Source organism: Euleptes europaea, chromosome 4, assembly GCF_029931775.1.
Source record: "Euleptes europaea isolate rEulEur1 chromosome 4, rEulEur1.hap1, whole genome shotgun sequence".
NCBI classification, from domain to species: domain Eukaryota; kingdom Metazoa; phylum Chordata; class Lepidosauria; order Squamata; family Sphaerodactylidae; genus Euleptes; species Euleptes europaea.
In genome coordinates this window covers 4,141,037-4,157,735 of record NC_079315.1, presented here as the reverse complement: position 1 = coordinate 4,157,735, position 16,699 = coordinate 4,141,037, and the positions used below count along the sequence as shown (strand labels likewise).

At 46.0% G+C, this 16,699-nt stretch overlaps 1 protein-coding gene across 4 annotated transcripts in view; it reads left to right on the top strand.

The window, feature by feature from the left end:
* The window catches only part of ILF3 (interleukin enhancer binding factor 3), a 28,262-nt gene that overhangs the window by 5,686 nt on the left and 5,877 nt on the right, over positions 1-16,699 (top strand). For 2 of the 4 annotated variants that reach the window (XM_056847881.1, XM_056847878.1), the window contains exons 1-14: positions 294-454; positions 3,198-3,345; positions 4,689-4,780; positions 5,145-5,240; positions 7,451-7,562; positions 7,999-8,096; positions 8,432-8,543; positions 8,635-8,763; positions 8,994-9,193; positions 10,311-10,469; positions 11,407-11,544; positions 12,706-12,879; positions 13,577-13,730; positions 14,446-14,499. In XM_056847881.1, the coding sequence (XP_056703859.1) occupies positions 320-454; positions 3,198-3,345; positions 4,689-4,780; positions 5,145-5,240; positions 7,451-7,562; positions 7,999-8,096; positions 8,432-8,543; positions 8,635-8,763; positions 8,994-9,193; positions 10,311-10,469; positions 11,407-11,544; positions 12,706-12,879; positions 13,577-13,730; positions 14,446-14,499 (1,801 nt within the window). In that variant the 5' untranslated portion in view covers positions 294-319. Of the gene's footprint in view, positions 1-273; positions 455-3,197; positions 3,346-4,688; positions 4,781-5,144; positions 5,241-7,450; positions 7,563-7,998; positions 8,097-8,431; positions 8,544-8,634; positions 8,764-8,993; positions 9,194-10,310; positions 10,470-11,406; positions 11,545-12,705; positions 12,880-13,576; positions 13,731-14,445; positions 14,500-16,699 lie in introns of those variants that run through there. The other 2 variants (XM_056847882.1, XM_056847879.1) reach the window with 2 other exon arrangements.

Sequence of the window (16,699 nt, the reverse complement as noted above, 5' to 3'; positions counted from 1 at the left end):
TTGTTCAGAATATAATTCCCCCTTCCCAAGATAGTTATAAACTTTATTGAATGTCGCAGATTAAATTAAAAGCAAACTACAGTTTTACAGATTGTGCATAATCTACAAGACATCACACTTTTGCTGAATAGTGGTCCCAATTCCCTTCCCCCCCGGAACCCTAAAATCTCTCCCCCCACCGAGGGGAATTCCCCCCTTGTTGAGAACCCCGTCCCAGGGTGTTCTGCTTGTTTCACTTTTCTTGTAACCGATTTTTGTTGACCGTTTTCGTAGTGATCAGAAGGTTGCTGAACACTTGACGAGAACTCTCCGTGGAGTGATGCGAGTGGGTCTCGTGGCCAAGGGGCTCCTGCTGAAGGGAGACCTAGACCTGGAGCTCGTTCTGTTGTGCAAAGAGAAGCCCACGACCGGTCTCCTGGAAAAAGTGGCAGACAATCTCGGTGTGCAACTTGCTGTAAGTATGAAATCACCGCAAGTGCCGAGGCCCGTTAATTGTTCATTTTACTGTAGTTAACGCAAAAATAAGCAGGGCTGAGAGGGGCAATAGATAGCATTGGGCTGCACAGGATTCATGCTGACCTGGCAGCCTGGTTAAGCCAGTTCAGTGTATCCTCTCATGAGAACATAAGAAAAGCCCTGCTGGATCAGATCGAGGCCCATCAAGTCCAGCAGTCTGCTCAACACAGTGGCCAAACGGGTGCCTCTAGGAAGCCCACAAGCCAACATTTATGCTGCCTGTCTTCCACAGTACCCAATATAATAGGCATGCTCCTCTGATCCTGGAGAGAATAGGTATGCATCATCTCAGCTGGTTTTTAAGTCTGTTTAATGGCTGCATCGTTTAACTATTCCTATCACGTAGTATGGAAGTGTTGGCATATTTTCTGACAAATGTTTTCTTGACACTGGATAGCAGCCAACTGCACCATCTTGATCCACTGCAGTCCTCACTTAATCATTTATTTATTTTTTAATTCAGCTGCTCTTGCTTCCCTTAATTGTGGCCATAGGCCTGTCACAATTTTGGTACTTCTAAGACGTTACAGCAAGGGCGGGGAACCTTTTTCCCTGCCAAGGGCCGTTTGGATATTTATAACATCATTCGCAGGCCATACAAAATCATTAATTTAAAAATTAGCTGACCAAGCCCCAAGCAGGCAACTGCCCCAGTTGACCCCCCCTTGCATGGGCGAGCAGGCAGGCATCCAACCAGTGGTGCACTCTCCCACCTGGTGGAACAGGGTGGTCTGTTGCACCAGCCAGGCATAGCCTTCCAGCTGCACGGCGGAGTTGCTCCTGCTCTGCATGGTCGGGGCCAGATTCTACAGCTGGCTCCTGCTACCTCCGCCTGCAGGGATGAAATGAGGACACACTGGCTAAGGACTCTTCCCCCCCCCCCTGCACATTCTGGCTCTGCCCCCTTTAACCCCTCCATTGTCGCCACTTCCGCCCCCAGCCCTCTTGTAGTACAGAGGGAATATGTTTCTCCACGGCCCGGGTAGGAAAGGGTTGGCACAGTTTCTTGGGCCGTCCTAGCAGCTCCATAGCTAACAACTCTTCTGCAAGGGGAAAAAAAAGTTCCTTTTCTTGCAAAACAAACTCACATCTGCCTTGAATATAGTCTATTCCTGTCTGTGGGAGGGGGCAGCTTGCCAGTTTTAGATCCTTCTGAGCTAGAGATCTGCCAGGACCCACGAAGTGCCAGACCAAATGATTATGCGGGCCTTAAACACACACACACCCCCGGGCCTGACGTTCCCCACCCCTTTCGTTACAGGATGGGCTGTGGAGACTTCTGTGCATTACTGAGAGGTGGTTACAGAAGCAGGTCGTGGTGTTCAGTGTTCTCACTGACCGTATGTGAGAAACTAGGCAAGACCTGTCTCCTCAGGCTTTCTCACTTAAGATTTCTTGTGCACTGCTTACATCTTTGAAATTCGTGCTTGTGTGTCTTTTGGTTAAATTATTCAGAGGCGATGACACGTTTGGGAGAAACTTTTAGCTCTCTCCTGAGATCATTTGATCATGTCGGTCAGATAATTGGCAAGAGGTGAAGTACAGCTGGAAAAGAAGGCAAAGGGACAATGCAGCCATTCTTTTGGTCAGTGCTGCTCTTACCGCACCATCCCCCGTTGCACATGTCCGCCACCCTGACACTGCCTCTTGGCACACTGTACTGGACCTGCTGGGTGAGAAGTGGCCCCCTCTGTTCTGTTTCTAGGCCATCAGGTGCCCCGCCCAAAATGTAAATAGTTGCTTCATAGATCTTCATGACGATGCAGCAGTTTGGGAATGGGGAGCGCTGCTGGCATGAGACCTGGGTGGTGTGGTTTTTCCACTGGACAGTCTCTCTTGACCTCTGCTGATGAGCGTCCTTCACAATGCTAAGTGAGAGGACACCTGGGTGTTGAAAGGGTTCTTTGCCCTACAGGGACCTCTGCAGCCATTATGTACAGGGAAGGAAAGCTTCAAGCACTGAGGATTTGACCATCTATAAGGCTGAGGATTTGACCATCTATAAAGTAGATTACATATTCCACCAGTGTTTATCTTGAGAGCCAGCGTGGTGTAGTCGTTACGAGCGGTGGTTTGGAGCGGTAGACTTGAATGTGGAGAACTAGGTTGATTCCCTACTCCTCCACATGAGCAGCAGACGCTAATCTGTTGAACCGGGTTGGTTTCCCCTCTCCTCAACATGAAGCCAGCTGGGTGGCCTTGAGCTAGTCAGAACTCTCTCAGCCCCACCTGCCTCACGGTGTTTGTTGTGGGAAGGAGAAGGGAAGGTGATTGTAAGCTGCTTTGATTCTGCCTTAAGTGGTAGAGAAAATCAGCATATAAAAACCAACTCCTCCTTTCTATATCGACTCTTCTGAAGTGCCCTTGGGGTTGAATTGTTTCCAAAGTTTATTTAATTCATTTATACCAAGCCTTTTCCCCCGATGGGGACCCAGAGCAGCTGACATCATTCTCCCCTTCCTCCATTTTATCCTCAACAACCATGTGAGGGAAGGTAGGCTGAGAGACTGCGACCGACCCAAGGCCTTCCCCCCCGCCCCAAGCAAGCTTCTGTGGCACGAATGGGCATTTGAACCCGGGTCTCCCAGATACAAGTCCTACGCTCTTAACTGATGCATCGCACTGGTGAGGAGGAGACCTGGGGGGCGGGAAATCTCTGACGGCATTTCTTTGTGTTTCAGGCTATTACCGAAGATAAATACGAAATTATCCAGTCTATCAGTGAAGCTGCAATTATCATTAAGAATACAAAAGAGCCCCCGCTGACACTTACAATCCACTTGACATCCCCGGTTGTCAGAGAAGAAATGGAAAAAATATTAGCTGGAGGTACGGAGGAACGAACGCTGCTGACAGTCCATCTGGAAGCACATTCTGTGGCGGCAAATTTCACTGTTCAATGTGGTGTTCAATTTCTAACTAGGCAGAACAATGTCACGCAACCCAACATCATGCCTGTAATGCCGCACTGTTGTGGCTCACAGGTTCCTAAAATTTGAGTAGCACCTTCCTGATTAATGCATATTTTAAATACTTGGGCCTGTGTATGACCAAAGCCCTTGAATGAAGTGTGAGTGTGTGTTTTCAGCAGATGTTTGGAATTGCTGGTGCAGATGTGATAAGCCTTGATTTTTTTTTAAAAAAAAACACCATTGAAGTCTTAGTTTAAACGACTTCTGCATGTTCATTAAATTGGATGTTTTTACATAAAGCAGTTTGCGTTGCAGCAAAAATGATCCGTGGCGTTCAGTTCTCTTCCCGTTCAGTGGAATTGTAGGCTGCGGAGTTTTGGATAAAGTTACTGCATCCCTATGAAGTATGTATCAGGGCTTGTTCCCATGGGTGCCATAGTTGTAAAGCATCGGGTTGAGCTGAATGGGTGAACTGCCTCCATTGAAGAGAACAGGAGGCAGTGAAGTGTTTGCTGATGTGCACGTCGTCACTTGATGGTGCAGCGATGAGCGTGTGTAAATTCACCTGTTAGCCCAAAACTTGAAAAGCTCATTCCTCTTTGGATTTGTTCCATAGCCTGGAGAGCCATGCACACGGCAGGTGCCTTTCAAGCGATTGAGCTTAGCCTTATCTAAAACCCTCCGCTTCTCCCCTATCTTCAGTTTTGCTGCAGCACAGACTTGTTGATGGTTTTGTTCTCTGACTGTTTTATGGTTCTGATATCTGACCACATCTACCAAGCCTTCTAGTTTGTCGATTTTAGGGACGCTGGACCTTTGACCAACAGGACGCAATCTGTCATGGGCTGGGGCCAGGGCAGTCAAGCCTTGTGGGCGGAGGGGGTTCCCTGCCAGAAAACCTCTAGTTTATATACTTTTGAAAGATACAGAATGGGGAGTGGAATTTTAACTTTCCCTTGATGTGAGTGTAGTTCTTAGCTTCTTCTTGTAGCCTATTTAACATAGTGCAGGGTTTCTTTCCTTACTTGTAGGGTTTCTTTCCCTGGGTAGGATTTAGCTAGTTCCCACGTTCTCCTTATGTGGCTGCTAGTTCATAAGGGTGAAAAGGAAAAGGGTATTAGAGGGTATTCTTTCAGCTGTAGGTAGGTGACATATTTGGGAGCCTCAGCTGCCCTTTAGGAAACTGCCTCATCCCCTCTCCACCCGACAGAACCCCCTTGGTCAAACTGTACCTTGTCTTCTTATTCCACCCACGAATAGAAACGCTATCAGTCAACGACTCACCGGACGTTCTGGACAGGCAGAAATGCCTTGCTGCCTTGGCGTCACTCCGACACGCCAAGTGGTTCCAGGTTTGCATTTTGTTCTTATATTTGTCTTTAAGTAGAAAAACTTGTAAGTTGTAATTGCCTAACTTTGCTAAAAGCATCTTAATGCTGTGCTGTAGATGTGCAGAACTTAGCATCTGTTAAATTGTACAGTTGCTAAAGAAGCACGTAAAAAGAATTTTAGTTTTTCAGTGAAACAGTAGATATATATATAGCTGCTGCTTTGTGTTAAGAGTAATTTTTTTGTGCAGTTACTACAAATACAGAATTTAAAAAGTAATGAAGAGACGTACATAGTTTACCCTTGACAAAGTAGCACTACAAAAAATGTTTCATCTTGGTTCTGATATTCACTACTGATCCTGTCCTGCTTATTACTTTGTCCTAGGCCAGAGCGAATGGCTTGAAGTCTTGTGTGATTGTCATCAGGGTGCTGAGAGATCTGTGTACCCGTGTTCCTACCTGGGCTCCACTTAGAGGATGGGTAATTTTGCACCTTGTATTTGCCTTTCTCAGAAACATGCTGCAAAGCATAATTAGGTCAAAGGTATTCAAGATACATACAGTGGGAGTTGCATCCCATTCACAAAGGATGGGCATGATTTAAGAAAACGTTCCTTTCCAAAACGGCATAGGGTTGGTTGTTAAATCAGTTTCAACCCGGTCTCGTTTTAGTTCTTTGTTCATGGAACGAGCATCCAATGTTTGATGCTAATTGTCACGCCAGTATTTCACGGACACAGCTAGAGCCAACAAGGCTACATGGCCATCTGTCAGCAATGCTGATTCTATGACCTTAGGCAGATGATGAGAGGGAGGGCACCGTGGCCATCTTCTGGGTGTGGAGTAGGGGTCACTGGGGTGTTGGGGGGGGAGGTAGTTGTGAATTTCCTGCATTGCGGAGGGGGTTGGACTAGATGACCCTAGTGGTCCCTCCCAACTCTATGATTCTATTCTATGAACTCTGCTTCTTGAGATGGAGTTGTTGAAGAGACAGACCGGCAGGAGGTGGTGTACCCACACAGCAGTGGTAGATTGATGTTGTGGAGGAATAAGGCCCCATCGAGTGCCAGTAGAGGCTCTACACACTCTCTTACTATCCCCCAAAGTAGCATCTGCCCAGTGTTCCAGGGTAAGTGAGCCAGGCCGTTGCCCTGTAGAGCTTGTGGTTTCCCGTCTTGAAACAGCTGCTGCCACGGGCTGGAAGATGGGTCAGTAGCAAGCTGGCCCCGACCTGGAAAGGCCAGGCTGTCCCAGTCTTATCAGATCTCGGCCCTGATTAGTACTTAGTCACAGTTCTCTCTGAACTCTCTCAGCTCCACCTACCTCACACGGTGTCTGTTGTGGGGAGAGAAGGAGAAGGTGATTGCAAGCCGGTTTGAGTCTCCCTTAAGTGGTAAAGAAAGTCGGCATAGAAAAACCAACTCTTCTTATGTTGAAAATCTGTGGGGTCGCCGTAGGTTGGCTGGGGCTTGACAGTGCCCCACCAAAAAGCTGCAGGCCTTAAAACCAGGTTTGGAAGTAAAGGGGTTGTCCTAGAATCATAGACTTGGAAGGGACCACCAGGGTCATCTAGTCCAACCCCCCTGCACAATGCAGGAAATTCACAACTGCCTCCCCCCCCCACACACCCCCAGTGACCCCCTACTCCATGCCAAGAAGATGGCCGAGATGCCCTTCTGCTCATCCTGTCCAACAACCCTCTGCTCTTCTCTGCGGCATTGGTGCTCTCATCCCAGCCTTGGAGCAATGTCAGAAGGAGAGCCAGCTGGCCAGAGAAAAGAGGGGGGTACAACTAGCACCACAGCAGCCACCCAGGGAAAGACCAAGCTAGCTAGCCAGGGAGAAGAAGGGGATACAACTAGCACCACAGCAGCCACCCAGGGGATGACCAAGCTAGCCGTAATGGGAGGAGGCAGCTTTACACCTTGTTGTCCACAACCAGTTTCCTCTCTTTGAGGAGCTTTGGCAATCTGGCTTTTTTTCCCTGAGAGAGCAAGGGAGCACAGAGGGAGGTCCTTCCCTCTCCCTCCCTCCAAGAGCTGGCCAAGGTTTAGCAGTGATGGGCTGAGTGCCACTGACCAAGACCGGGACCGGGTTTAGCAGTGGTGGGCTGAGTGCCACTGACCAAGACCCGGGATTGCGGTGCTGAGCAAATGTGAATTTCCATATCACCGTTCAGACAGCAACGTCCTTCCTGTCTCCCATGGAATCTTTCCACCTAGGCTGTCGGTGAGATTAGTAGTAAGGTGATAACCTTCTCCCAAGTAGGAAGCAGAAACATGCACAGGGTGCATTTTATCTGTTGCCTGTTGCAGGCTAGCTTGTTTTCCTTTGTTCCACTTGCAATGTTTATTCCGTTTACCAGTTACCATTTTACAGAAGGCAGTCAACTTGGCAACTTGCCCAGTGCCAGAGCGAGATTCTCCAGCTCCTTAGCTGAACTCTTCTCTGGGCAAAAGCACATCTCTGTGCATGTGCCTTTCGGTTGGGTTAAATGTTTAGCTCGAGGGTTAGATGGCAGTAGGGCAAGGCCCAGCCTTTCAAGCTATATACAGAAATTGCCCGGATAGGTTTGGCAGTAGATCCAATACAGTTATGGTCACGTATGCTGTTCTGGTCAGAAGAGCCTACAAGTGTAATAATGTATTAGTATGTACCGTTTTTAAAAAACTTTCTGAAATGTCATTTCAGCCCCTCGAGTTGCTGTGCGAGAAGTCAATTGGAACAGCCAACCGGCCTATGGGAGCCGGCGAGGCCCTGAGAAGAGTTCTTGAATGCCTCGCATCAGGAATAGTTATGCCAGGTTAGGCGGTTCTCGACTGTTTGAGAAACTTTGGTGGCTGTGGTAGCAGATTCATTTGGCTCTAGGCCTCTTGTGCCCAGTCCAAATTGGACAGTTCCTGTTTTGTCTTTAGTTCGTTACCTTGAAGACTTCTTGCGTAGGGCCACCGCGATGCCTTTAAAAAAATGCACTTAAAACTGTGGACCCCCCCCCCCCATAATTCCAGTTTCCTTACTTGGATGTGACAGATTGTTTTGGAGGGCTTGAAGGCGTTGTCAAGTTTGCCCTGATGCCATTGCTGAACTTATTTGTAGACTAGATGAGATCACTGGCCGTTGATCGAGAACTTCCATCTGGGCTGCTTTACATCGCACTTTGGTGATGCTAAGGGAAATATTTCAGTCCTAGAGACCTTTAGGATAATTCTCTGCATATCTTCCTTGTTTCCTGCCTTCAGATGGTTCTGGTATTTATGATCCTTGTGAAAAAGAAGCCACTGATGCTATTGGGCATCTAGACAGACAACAAAGGGAAGATATCACACAGAGTGCTCAGGTATAGTTCTGATTACAGATGTGTTACGAAACCACAACGAGTTAATTCATGATAGCTAGTAATCTCCACAACGTGGGGGAAAAAAAGGTCCCATTCCAATAATGCCAGGAGGCTTGTGATGATCTGCCAGAAACGAGTTGTCATTTGTTTGAAATTATTAACGTTAAGGGCCAAAGCTTGTGCTGAGGTTTGTTTTGCAGAGTTTTTTCGACTTGAAATGTTTGAGCTGGGTTTTGGGATCGCGGATATGGTGTGTGTGTGTGTGTGTGTGTGTGTGTGTGGAGACCCAAGAGCGAGGTAGGGGCGCGCCTTTAATGTGCCTTCTGTCTTTCCAGCACGCTTTGAGGCTTGCTGCCTTCGGCCAGCTTCACAAAGTCTTGGGGATGGATCCGTTGCCCTCCAAGATGCCCAAGAAACCCAAAAACGAAAATCCGGTTGACTATACTGGTAGGTCTTTAGCGCTTGGGATCTTTGCTTCTGTGGAAGTGTTTAGCGTAGCTGTTAGTGTTGTTAATCGACTTCCCACATTCGTCTACAGTCCAGATTCCCCCCAGCACTACCTATGCTATGACCCCCTTGAAGCGTCCCATGGAAGAAGACGGAGATGAGAAGTCCCCAAGCAAAAAGAAAAAGAAGATTCAGAAAAAAGGTATTGAGTTGACAAGAGGTAGGTATATTTAGTTCTCCAGGTGCTTGCTAATGCTGTTACTTGGCCTTCGTGTTTTTATATAGCTAGTAGGAAGTAGAGAAATGAATGTCATGCTTTTGCTGCTTTGCTGTTCTGGTTTAGTAGCTGTGAATTGTAGGTCTCTGTACTTGGCACGCTGGATGATGATGGTGGTACAGGGAGGACGTTATGTAGCTGTCCAGCTCTGACACCCAATTTCTTCTGCTCAGAGGAGAAATCAGAACCTCCACAAGCCATGAACGCTCTGATGAAATTGAACCAGCTAAAACCCGGGCTGCAGTATAAACTGGTGTCCCAGACAGGTCCAGTTCATGCTCCTATATTTACAATGTCTGTGGAAGTCGACGGTGTCACGTACGAAGCATCCGGACCTTCCAAAAAGACAGCCAAACTACATGTAGCAGTTAAGGTAAGAGATGGTTGTGAATAATGTAGATGATGAGACCTTTTTTTAAAGTACCCATACAGCATTTGCCTTTAAACACAGCTTGTATTTCTTATACTTGAAAGGGGCATTCTGGTGCATGGCTTTCTTAAGATAAGCCAAAGATATAGAAGAAGAGTTGGTTTTTTATATCCCGTTTACTCCACATTTAAGGAGTCTCAAAGCGGCTTACAATCGCCTTCCCCTCTCCACAACACACACCCTGTGAGGTAGGTGGGGCTGAGAGAGCTCTAACAGAGCTGTGAGTAGCCCAAGGTCACCCAGCAGGCTTCGTATGGAGGAGTGGGGAAACAAACCCTGTTCTCAAGATTGGAGTCCATTCCTCATGTGGAGGAGTGGGGAATCAAACCTGGTTCTCCAGGTGTTGTGACCCCTTCTCAAAGAAGGGGGAAGTTTTCAGATTGTCCTGTGAGGCTTGCATTTCAGTCACAACCCTTGTTGATGGAGAGGTTTAAAGGCCAGCAGTGTCCCCCCCCCCCAAAGACACACATCGTCTGATACTTCCTTGCACAAAATCTTGGTTTAGAAAAGAGCAAGAGTCCAGTAGCACCTGAGAGACTAACAGAATTTCTGGTAGGGTATGAGCCTTTGTGAGTCACAGCTCACTTCAGATAAAGCTAGAACGTGAGTCCATCATAGATGGATTAACAAAATTTCCGGTAGGGTATGTGCTTTTGTGAGTCACAGCTCACTTCTTCAGATACAGCTAGAGTGTATGATGGACTCACATTCTAGCTGTATCTGAAGAAGTGACCTGTTGCTCACAAAAGCTCATACCCTACTGGAAATTTCGTTAGTCTTCAAGGTGCTACTGGCTCTTTTCTACTGCTACTGACTAACATGGCTATCCATCACGATAAATCTTGGTTTGTCTATATGGAAAGTCAAAAACTAGAGTTTTAGTTTCTAAAGGTTATGGGTAGTGTAAATGCAGTGTTCGGTACGACCCTTGAACGAACCAGAGATTCAAGTTGGCTGGCTGCTCATTCCTGGAGATTCAGCAGTAGTGCATTTAGAAATTATAGCAGCCTCTCAGCAACCTATCAGGCTAAATGTGGCTGGTCTTTCTGATATTACTTAGGTATTACAAGACATGGGATTGCCTACCGGTGTGGAAGGCAGAGACAAGGGGGATGAATCGGCTGAGGAAACGGATCAGAAGCCGGTGGCTGTTTCGGCTCCTCCCGTGGTGGAGACTGTTTGTACTCCAAGTGCTGCTTCTCCATCAGAGCAAACAGAGGTGAACATTGGCTGTGTAGGCCTAAGAGTGCAAGAAATCTCCTCTGGGTTATTTGGGCTAGAATCCCAGTGACTCCACATTGCATCTGCTCTTCATTTTCAGAAACTTCAGTCCAGTGCCATGCTTCACTGTTCTCCCTTGTGTGCCCTTTTCCTCTGTGTCCCATATAAGTCCTCTATATCTTGAACACATGAAGCTGCCTTATACTGAATCAGATCCTTGGTCCATCAAAGTCAGTATTGTCTACTCAGACCGGCAGCGGCTCTCCAGGGTCTCAGGCAGGGGTCTCTCACATTACCTACTTGCCTAGTCCCTTTAACTGGAGATGCCAGGGATTGAACCTGGGACCTTCCGCATGCCATATATGTACAAATACAGCTGCCTTCTACTGAACCATGCCCTGGGTCCATCTAAGTCAGTATTGTCTACTCAGACCGGCAGCAGCTCTCCAGGGTCTCAGGCAGAGGTCTTTAACATCACCTACTTGCCTGGTCCCTTTAACTGGAGATGCCAGGGATTGAACCTGGGACCTTCCGCATGCCAAGCTGATGCTTTACCACTGAGCGACAGCCCTCCTCTTAAAACTACCCCCAGCATTTCCATCTTTCCTTTTTTTTTCACGTACCTCTTAAAGGCATGATTTTACCTGAACTATAGCATTACATGGTCAGTGTATCTGCTGCTGTCGTGTGTCCAGAATAGTTCCCTCTGCGCATGCACAAAGACAATGTTGTATTACTCTTAACGGGCCCATGTTATTGAGGCTTTGGAGTGTATCATGCCTTACCTTGCTTAGCTTGGCTAGGCACTGAGAGGTCAGAAAACTGAACTAGGGGGAACTAGTGAGTGCTTCCTTAAACACTTCTAATCCTCTGGCTTGCACTACTTTTGAATGATGAAGACTACATAAAGGTAACAATACATTTTAACTTCTTAGAATGTGAAACAGCAGGGACCGATCCTGACAAAGCACGGGAAAAACCCAGTCATGGAACTAAATGAGAAACGTCGCGGCTTAAAATACGAGCTGATTTCTGAAACTGGCGGCAGTCACGACAAGCGGTTTGTGATGGAGGTGAGGTTGGAGGGACCGTGAATACTTACATAGTGACCCTTGGAACACTTGCTGAGGGGGTGCGATTTATGAGCTCGGCCAGGCGCAGATCTCTTTGACACGTCTGTCTTGTCTTGAAGACATTGAATGCCAAGCAGACGTTGGAAAACCACCACTTCTCCTAGTACCTGATACTTACTCTCACCTGCAGCTTCTTTTTCTTCAACCTATTACCGTATTTTTCCGTCTATAAGACGCCCCCATGTATAAGGCGACCCCTATTTTTTTACCCTAAAATTAAGAAAAAATAGGGGTTGTCTTATACATGGGGGCGTCTTATAGGGCAAAAGAGTCCTGTGCCCTGGCCGGCCGGCGTCCAGCGTTCAAACCGGTTACCACCTACCTGGTCAGGTGGGCCGGTTTGGATGCCGGCCAGGGCACAGGACTCTTTGGCTGCTCACTCTCTTTCCCTGCCCACCAGCTGATGGGCGGAGACAGAGCGAGCGGGAAAGAGGTGGCTGTTGTTGCCTGCCCCACCTGTCACTAACAGGGCCGGCGGCAACAGCCACCTGTGTATAAGACAACCCCCCTAATTTTGGGGCTAAATTTTAAAGAAAAAAGCTCGTCTTATACACGGAAAAATACGGTAATTATAGGAAGGCCGTTACCCTTGCCAGATACCAGGCCCTACCATCAGCTGTTTTAGAAGGGAAATATAAGAAGATTCCTAGATCAGAGAGGTTTTGTCAATGTGGGACTGGACATTGAAACCATCGAACATCCACTGATATGTTCCCATTCTACCACGGAGTTAGATCAAAGCTTATTTCCCCACTGCTTGGTAAATTCCCTGAAGAGTCAGTTGAGCTTTTGGCAAAGAAGCTCTTATTAGGAGAAGACCCTCAGCTTATGCGCTAAACTGCCAAGTTCTGCGCTGTTGCTATTAAAATACTCAGAACTTTATTAGAGAATGGTCGTTAAAATATTTTACAATTTTATCAATTTTAAGGTGATAATTTAAACCAGGGGTTGTTTTTATTGATCTTACGCCTTTATTTGTATGGACAGTCTGTGATTCTGCGATGCAAAACTATTTAGTCTGGAAATTTTGATGTGTTGGGAGGTGATTGTTCAGTTGACCGTATTAATAAATTTGATTTGATTTGATATCTTGTCTTGAAGGTTGAGGTCGACGGGCAGAAGTTCCAAGGGGCTGGTTCAAACAAAAAAGTGGCAAAGGCTTACGCTGCGCTGGCTGCGTTAGAAAAACTTTTCCCAGATGCTCCCCTTCCAATGGAGCAGAAGAAGAAAAGAGCCCCTATGCCCACACGAGGCGGACCCAAGTTTCCAGTGAAGGTTGGTGTAAATATGCTGCAGTCTGTGCTTGGAGGGGTATCAAATAACACTTGTGCCGCCGCCAAACAGAGGGAGAGAGTTACTCAGGGCAATTTGACAAATAACCTTTAGTTGATGGCTACAACCAGAATAAAGAGAAAAACCTGCCCTGTGCGGACTTCAAGAATCAAAGTACCCGCGGTTGTTGAACCCTCTGCGGTCTTGTGATATTTCATATGCTTTATAGGCTGATGAAGCTATTATTTGCAAAAACGTGTGGCTTGATACGGAAGGCACGTTTCCTTGTTCTTTACCAGTGATTTTTCACTTCCTCGATAGAAGGTGGATTGTCGTTGTGTTTATTACAAATTGAGGTCGCTGGACATCACGCACGTCCTTGGGATTGTTGTGGACTATCAGTTTTTGCATTCATTACATGAGTTTGACGGTGTTGGGTAGAATTTGTGTTTGTCATTTTGTATTATTTGTATGGTCTCTGTATTATGTTGGAGTTTGTTAAATGGGATGTCGTGTGTTTAAATGATATATGTTAATTACACCTATACTGAGCCATCGTGCTGTTTAGTTGATGGCCAGGCATAGGGGCTGAAGTCAGTCATACTGGGCACGGGTGAGGGCTTATAGCAGGTGTTGCAAATAAGTAAATGCTTTTTGTCTCTTTCACTTTGAACACCTGGACTTCTGCTTATTTCAACAGCATAATCCAGGCTATGGTATGGGAGGCCCTATGCACACTGAAGTGCCACCTCCCCCGAGCATGCGGGGTCGTGGTAGAGGTGGAAATATCAGAGGCCGCGGTAGAGGCAGAGGTGGCTTCGGCAGCGCCAACCATGGAGGCTATATGAATGCTGGTAAGTTCGCTGCATTTCTCCACTCCTAGGTTCTGAGCTTCAAAATAATTTGTACGTGTAGTTTCATAACATGATTTGTAATCTGAGACTTCAGTATAACTGTAGTTCTATTACATCTTGGAAAAAAGAGGGTATTATCCTGACATTGAGACTTCCAATAATGAAGCAAAAAAACCGGAATTGAAACCTGAATTCAGGCCCAAGTATAGCCACCTGCTGGGCTTCTTGCTGGGAGCCAGCGTGGTGTAATGGTCAAGAGCGGTGGTTTGGAGCGGTGGACTTTGATCAGAACCGGGTTTGATTCCCCGCTCCTCCACATGAGTGGCGGTTGCTAATCTGGTGAACTGGATTTGTTTCCTCACTCCTCCACAGGAAGCCAGCTGGGTGACCTTGGGCTAGTCACACTCTCTCAGCCCCACCTACCTCACAGGGTGTCTTGTGGGGAGGGGAAGGGAAAGGTGATTGTAAGCTGGTTTGATTCTGCATTAAGTGGTTGAGAAAGTTGGCATATAAAAACCAACTCTTCTTCCTTTTTCTCTTCCTCCTCCTCCTCTTCTTCCTCCCCCTCCTCCTCTTCTTCCCACTTATTTCTTTTTATGACTGAATAAATGTAGCTTCTGCGTATCTTTTGTGTAAGCCTAGAAAGTGGGTTCCAGTGTGTTGTTTGTATTGTTAACGTTGCGGACTGACTGTTGTGTAATACGTTTTTTTCTAGGTGCTGGATATGGAAGCTATGGCTACGGTGGCAATTCTGCAACAGCAGGCTATAGTAAGTGTTCTGTGTTTTCAGCAAACCTTAAACACGACATCCCCAGGACTAGTGAAACTCAGAACCTGGTTACTACATGAGGTGCTGTGCTGGGCATGACATGCGGGAGAAAGGAAAACGAGATCTCATTTAAACTGCTTTTAAAAATTTCTCTGCTTTTAAGCCAAGTGAAGCAATACACCATTGTTGTAGAAGTTTCCCTTTTTTTAAAAAAAAAATGCACAAGTTGTTTTGAGAAGCCTTTGTTGGGAGGGGGTTGATGGGAGCAGAGAAATAAAAAAAATAATTTTAAAAAATGTGGCACATTTTGCCATCTTCAAAAGAATTCTAATTTTTTTTCTCTGCTCTGTCTCCCCCTTTTGTAGGTGACTTTTTCACAGACTGCTACGGCTATCATGATTTTGGGTCTTCCTAGATCATCTAAAAGTATTGCACATAAAACAGCTTTTTACTCCAATTTTCTCGAACTCCAAAATCCAAAGTGTTCGTGCTGTGTCCCCGTGCTTCACTGGGTTTCTCAACAGTGGCTTTTCACCGCAGCTTGTCTGAACTTTAGCCTACAAAGTGGCAGTTTTTATTGTGACTTTGCCTTTGAAACTTGGTCATATTGATGTTCGCTACAGGGGGAAACCAATTTCGAGGAATGTCTTTGTGCGTTGCGCACAACCGAGATCCTAAGTCGGTTCCGCTCCCAAACAAAAAACCCCTCCTCCCCTGTATGCTTTTTATGGAAAACATCTCTTATTTTTAAGGAGTAACCAAAAGTGTTGACTTGTCTTAATTTACAACAGGTTTTGTACAAAACTTTAACCCTTTTAAGTCCCGAAAGGTGGGTTGGATGCCTCAGAAAGGAGACCCGACCTCTTTAACATTTCAGAGGCTGCTACTGCCTCATGGTTTTTAAGCATGGATAATGTTGACTTGTATGTGACATATAATGTGCAAATTTTAATCTCTGCATCCTTTGTGTTTGTATGGTATAACATCTCAGACCTACAGTCAGGTTATATGTTTTCTAAAAATGAAAATGGTTTGATTAGTTGCAGTGAAGTTTTTTTTTTTTGCGAGTAAAGGTAAAAAGCCTAGACAACTTATCAAGATGGTTGCAACCATTGAATTGTGGGGCTCTGCCCTTTCTTGTTGCCCAAAACAGATGTCTGTAATGTCCCAGGGAATACAAACTACTAAACATTAAAAGGCACAGGGAATAAATTAGTCTTTAAGATTTTTAATCTAGTCTCTGATTCTTTGTTTCACTACCTTACAGTATTTGCCACAGTCTTGGCAAAACATGAGCGCCATTAACAGTTGAAGTAGTTTGGTGGCTATAAACAGAACATGGAAAAGATCAGAAGTAGAATTGGTTAAGGTTTTGCCCAGTGAATTAAAACAACTTTTTGTTAGTAAGCATTCTTTACTAAGTGTATAGTGTTTCTAGTTCTAATTCAAGAAATGGGATTGGCATTTTTAAAAAGGTAAATGCACACTGAATTAGCAAATGAATGGGTGTTTTTTTTCCTGTCTTTCTCAGGGGAAGCCAGGTTGGTGACTGCTCTCAGGAATCCAGATTTCAGTTTTTTGTTTGAAAACTGTTGTAATCCATATGTCACTTCATGCTTGAGAACAGTGGTTCCCAAACTTTTCGGGCCACCGCCCCCTTGGTCCCACAAACTCAACCCCAGCGCCCCCTACCCTATCCTATAAAAAGCATTATTCAAAATAGGGGCTTGCACAACTCACTAAAGAAGATAATAACAATAAAATTTCAAAACAGTAACTGTTAATTGCACATCTATTCAAAATCAAATTAAAGCTTTTTAGTTGAAATTTATTCAACAAAACTGATGAACTTGATCCAGTGGTACCAGCTCTTCAAAATCTGAAAAAAAATCTGATAGTTTCCTTCAAATTTGCCAGCATGGTGCCGTAGCATGATCTATTGCAAATTAGTAAACAACACAGTTGAAGGCGCCCCCCCCCCGCTGCCCCCTTGCCTCTTAGTGCCCCCCTAGGTAGTCCCCCCCAGGGGGTGGTACTGGCCACTTTGGGAACCACTGCTTTAGAAGGAGAATTGCAGTCATTTCTCACCCATGTTGCCTTACTGTACCCAAGCCCGTTTGCTCACACCACGTCACCGCAGCAGCTTGATGCAGTCTTTGGACAGGCTGGGCAGACGCAGGTTCAAATCCTCTCTGTGCTG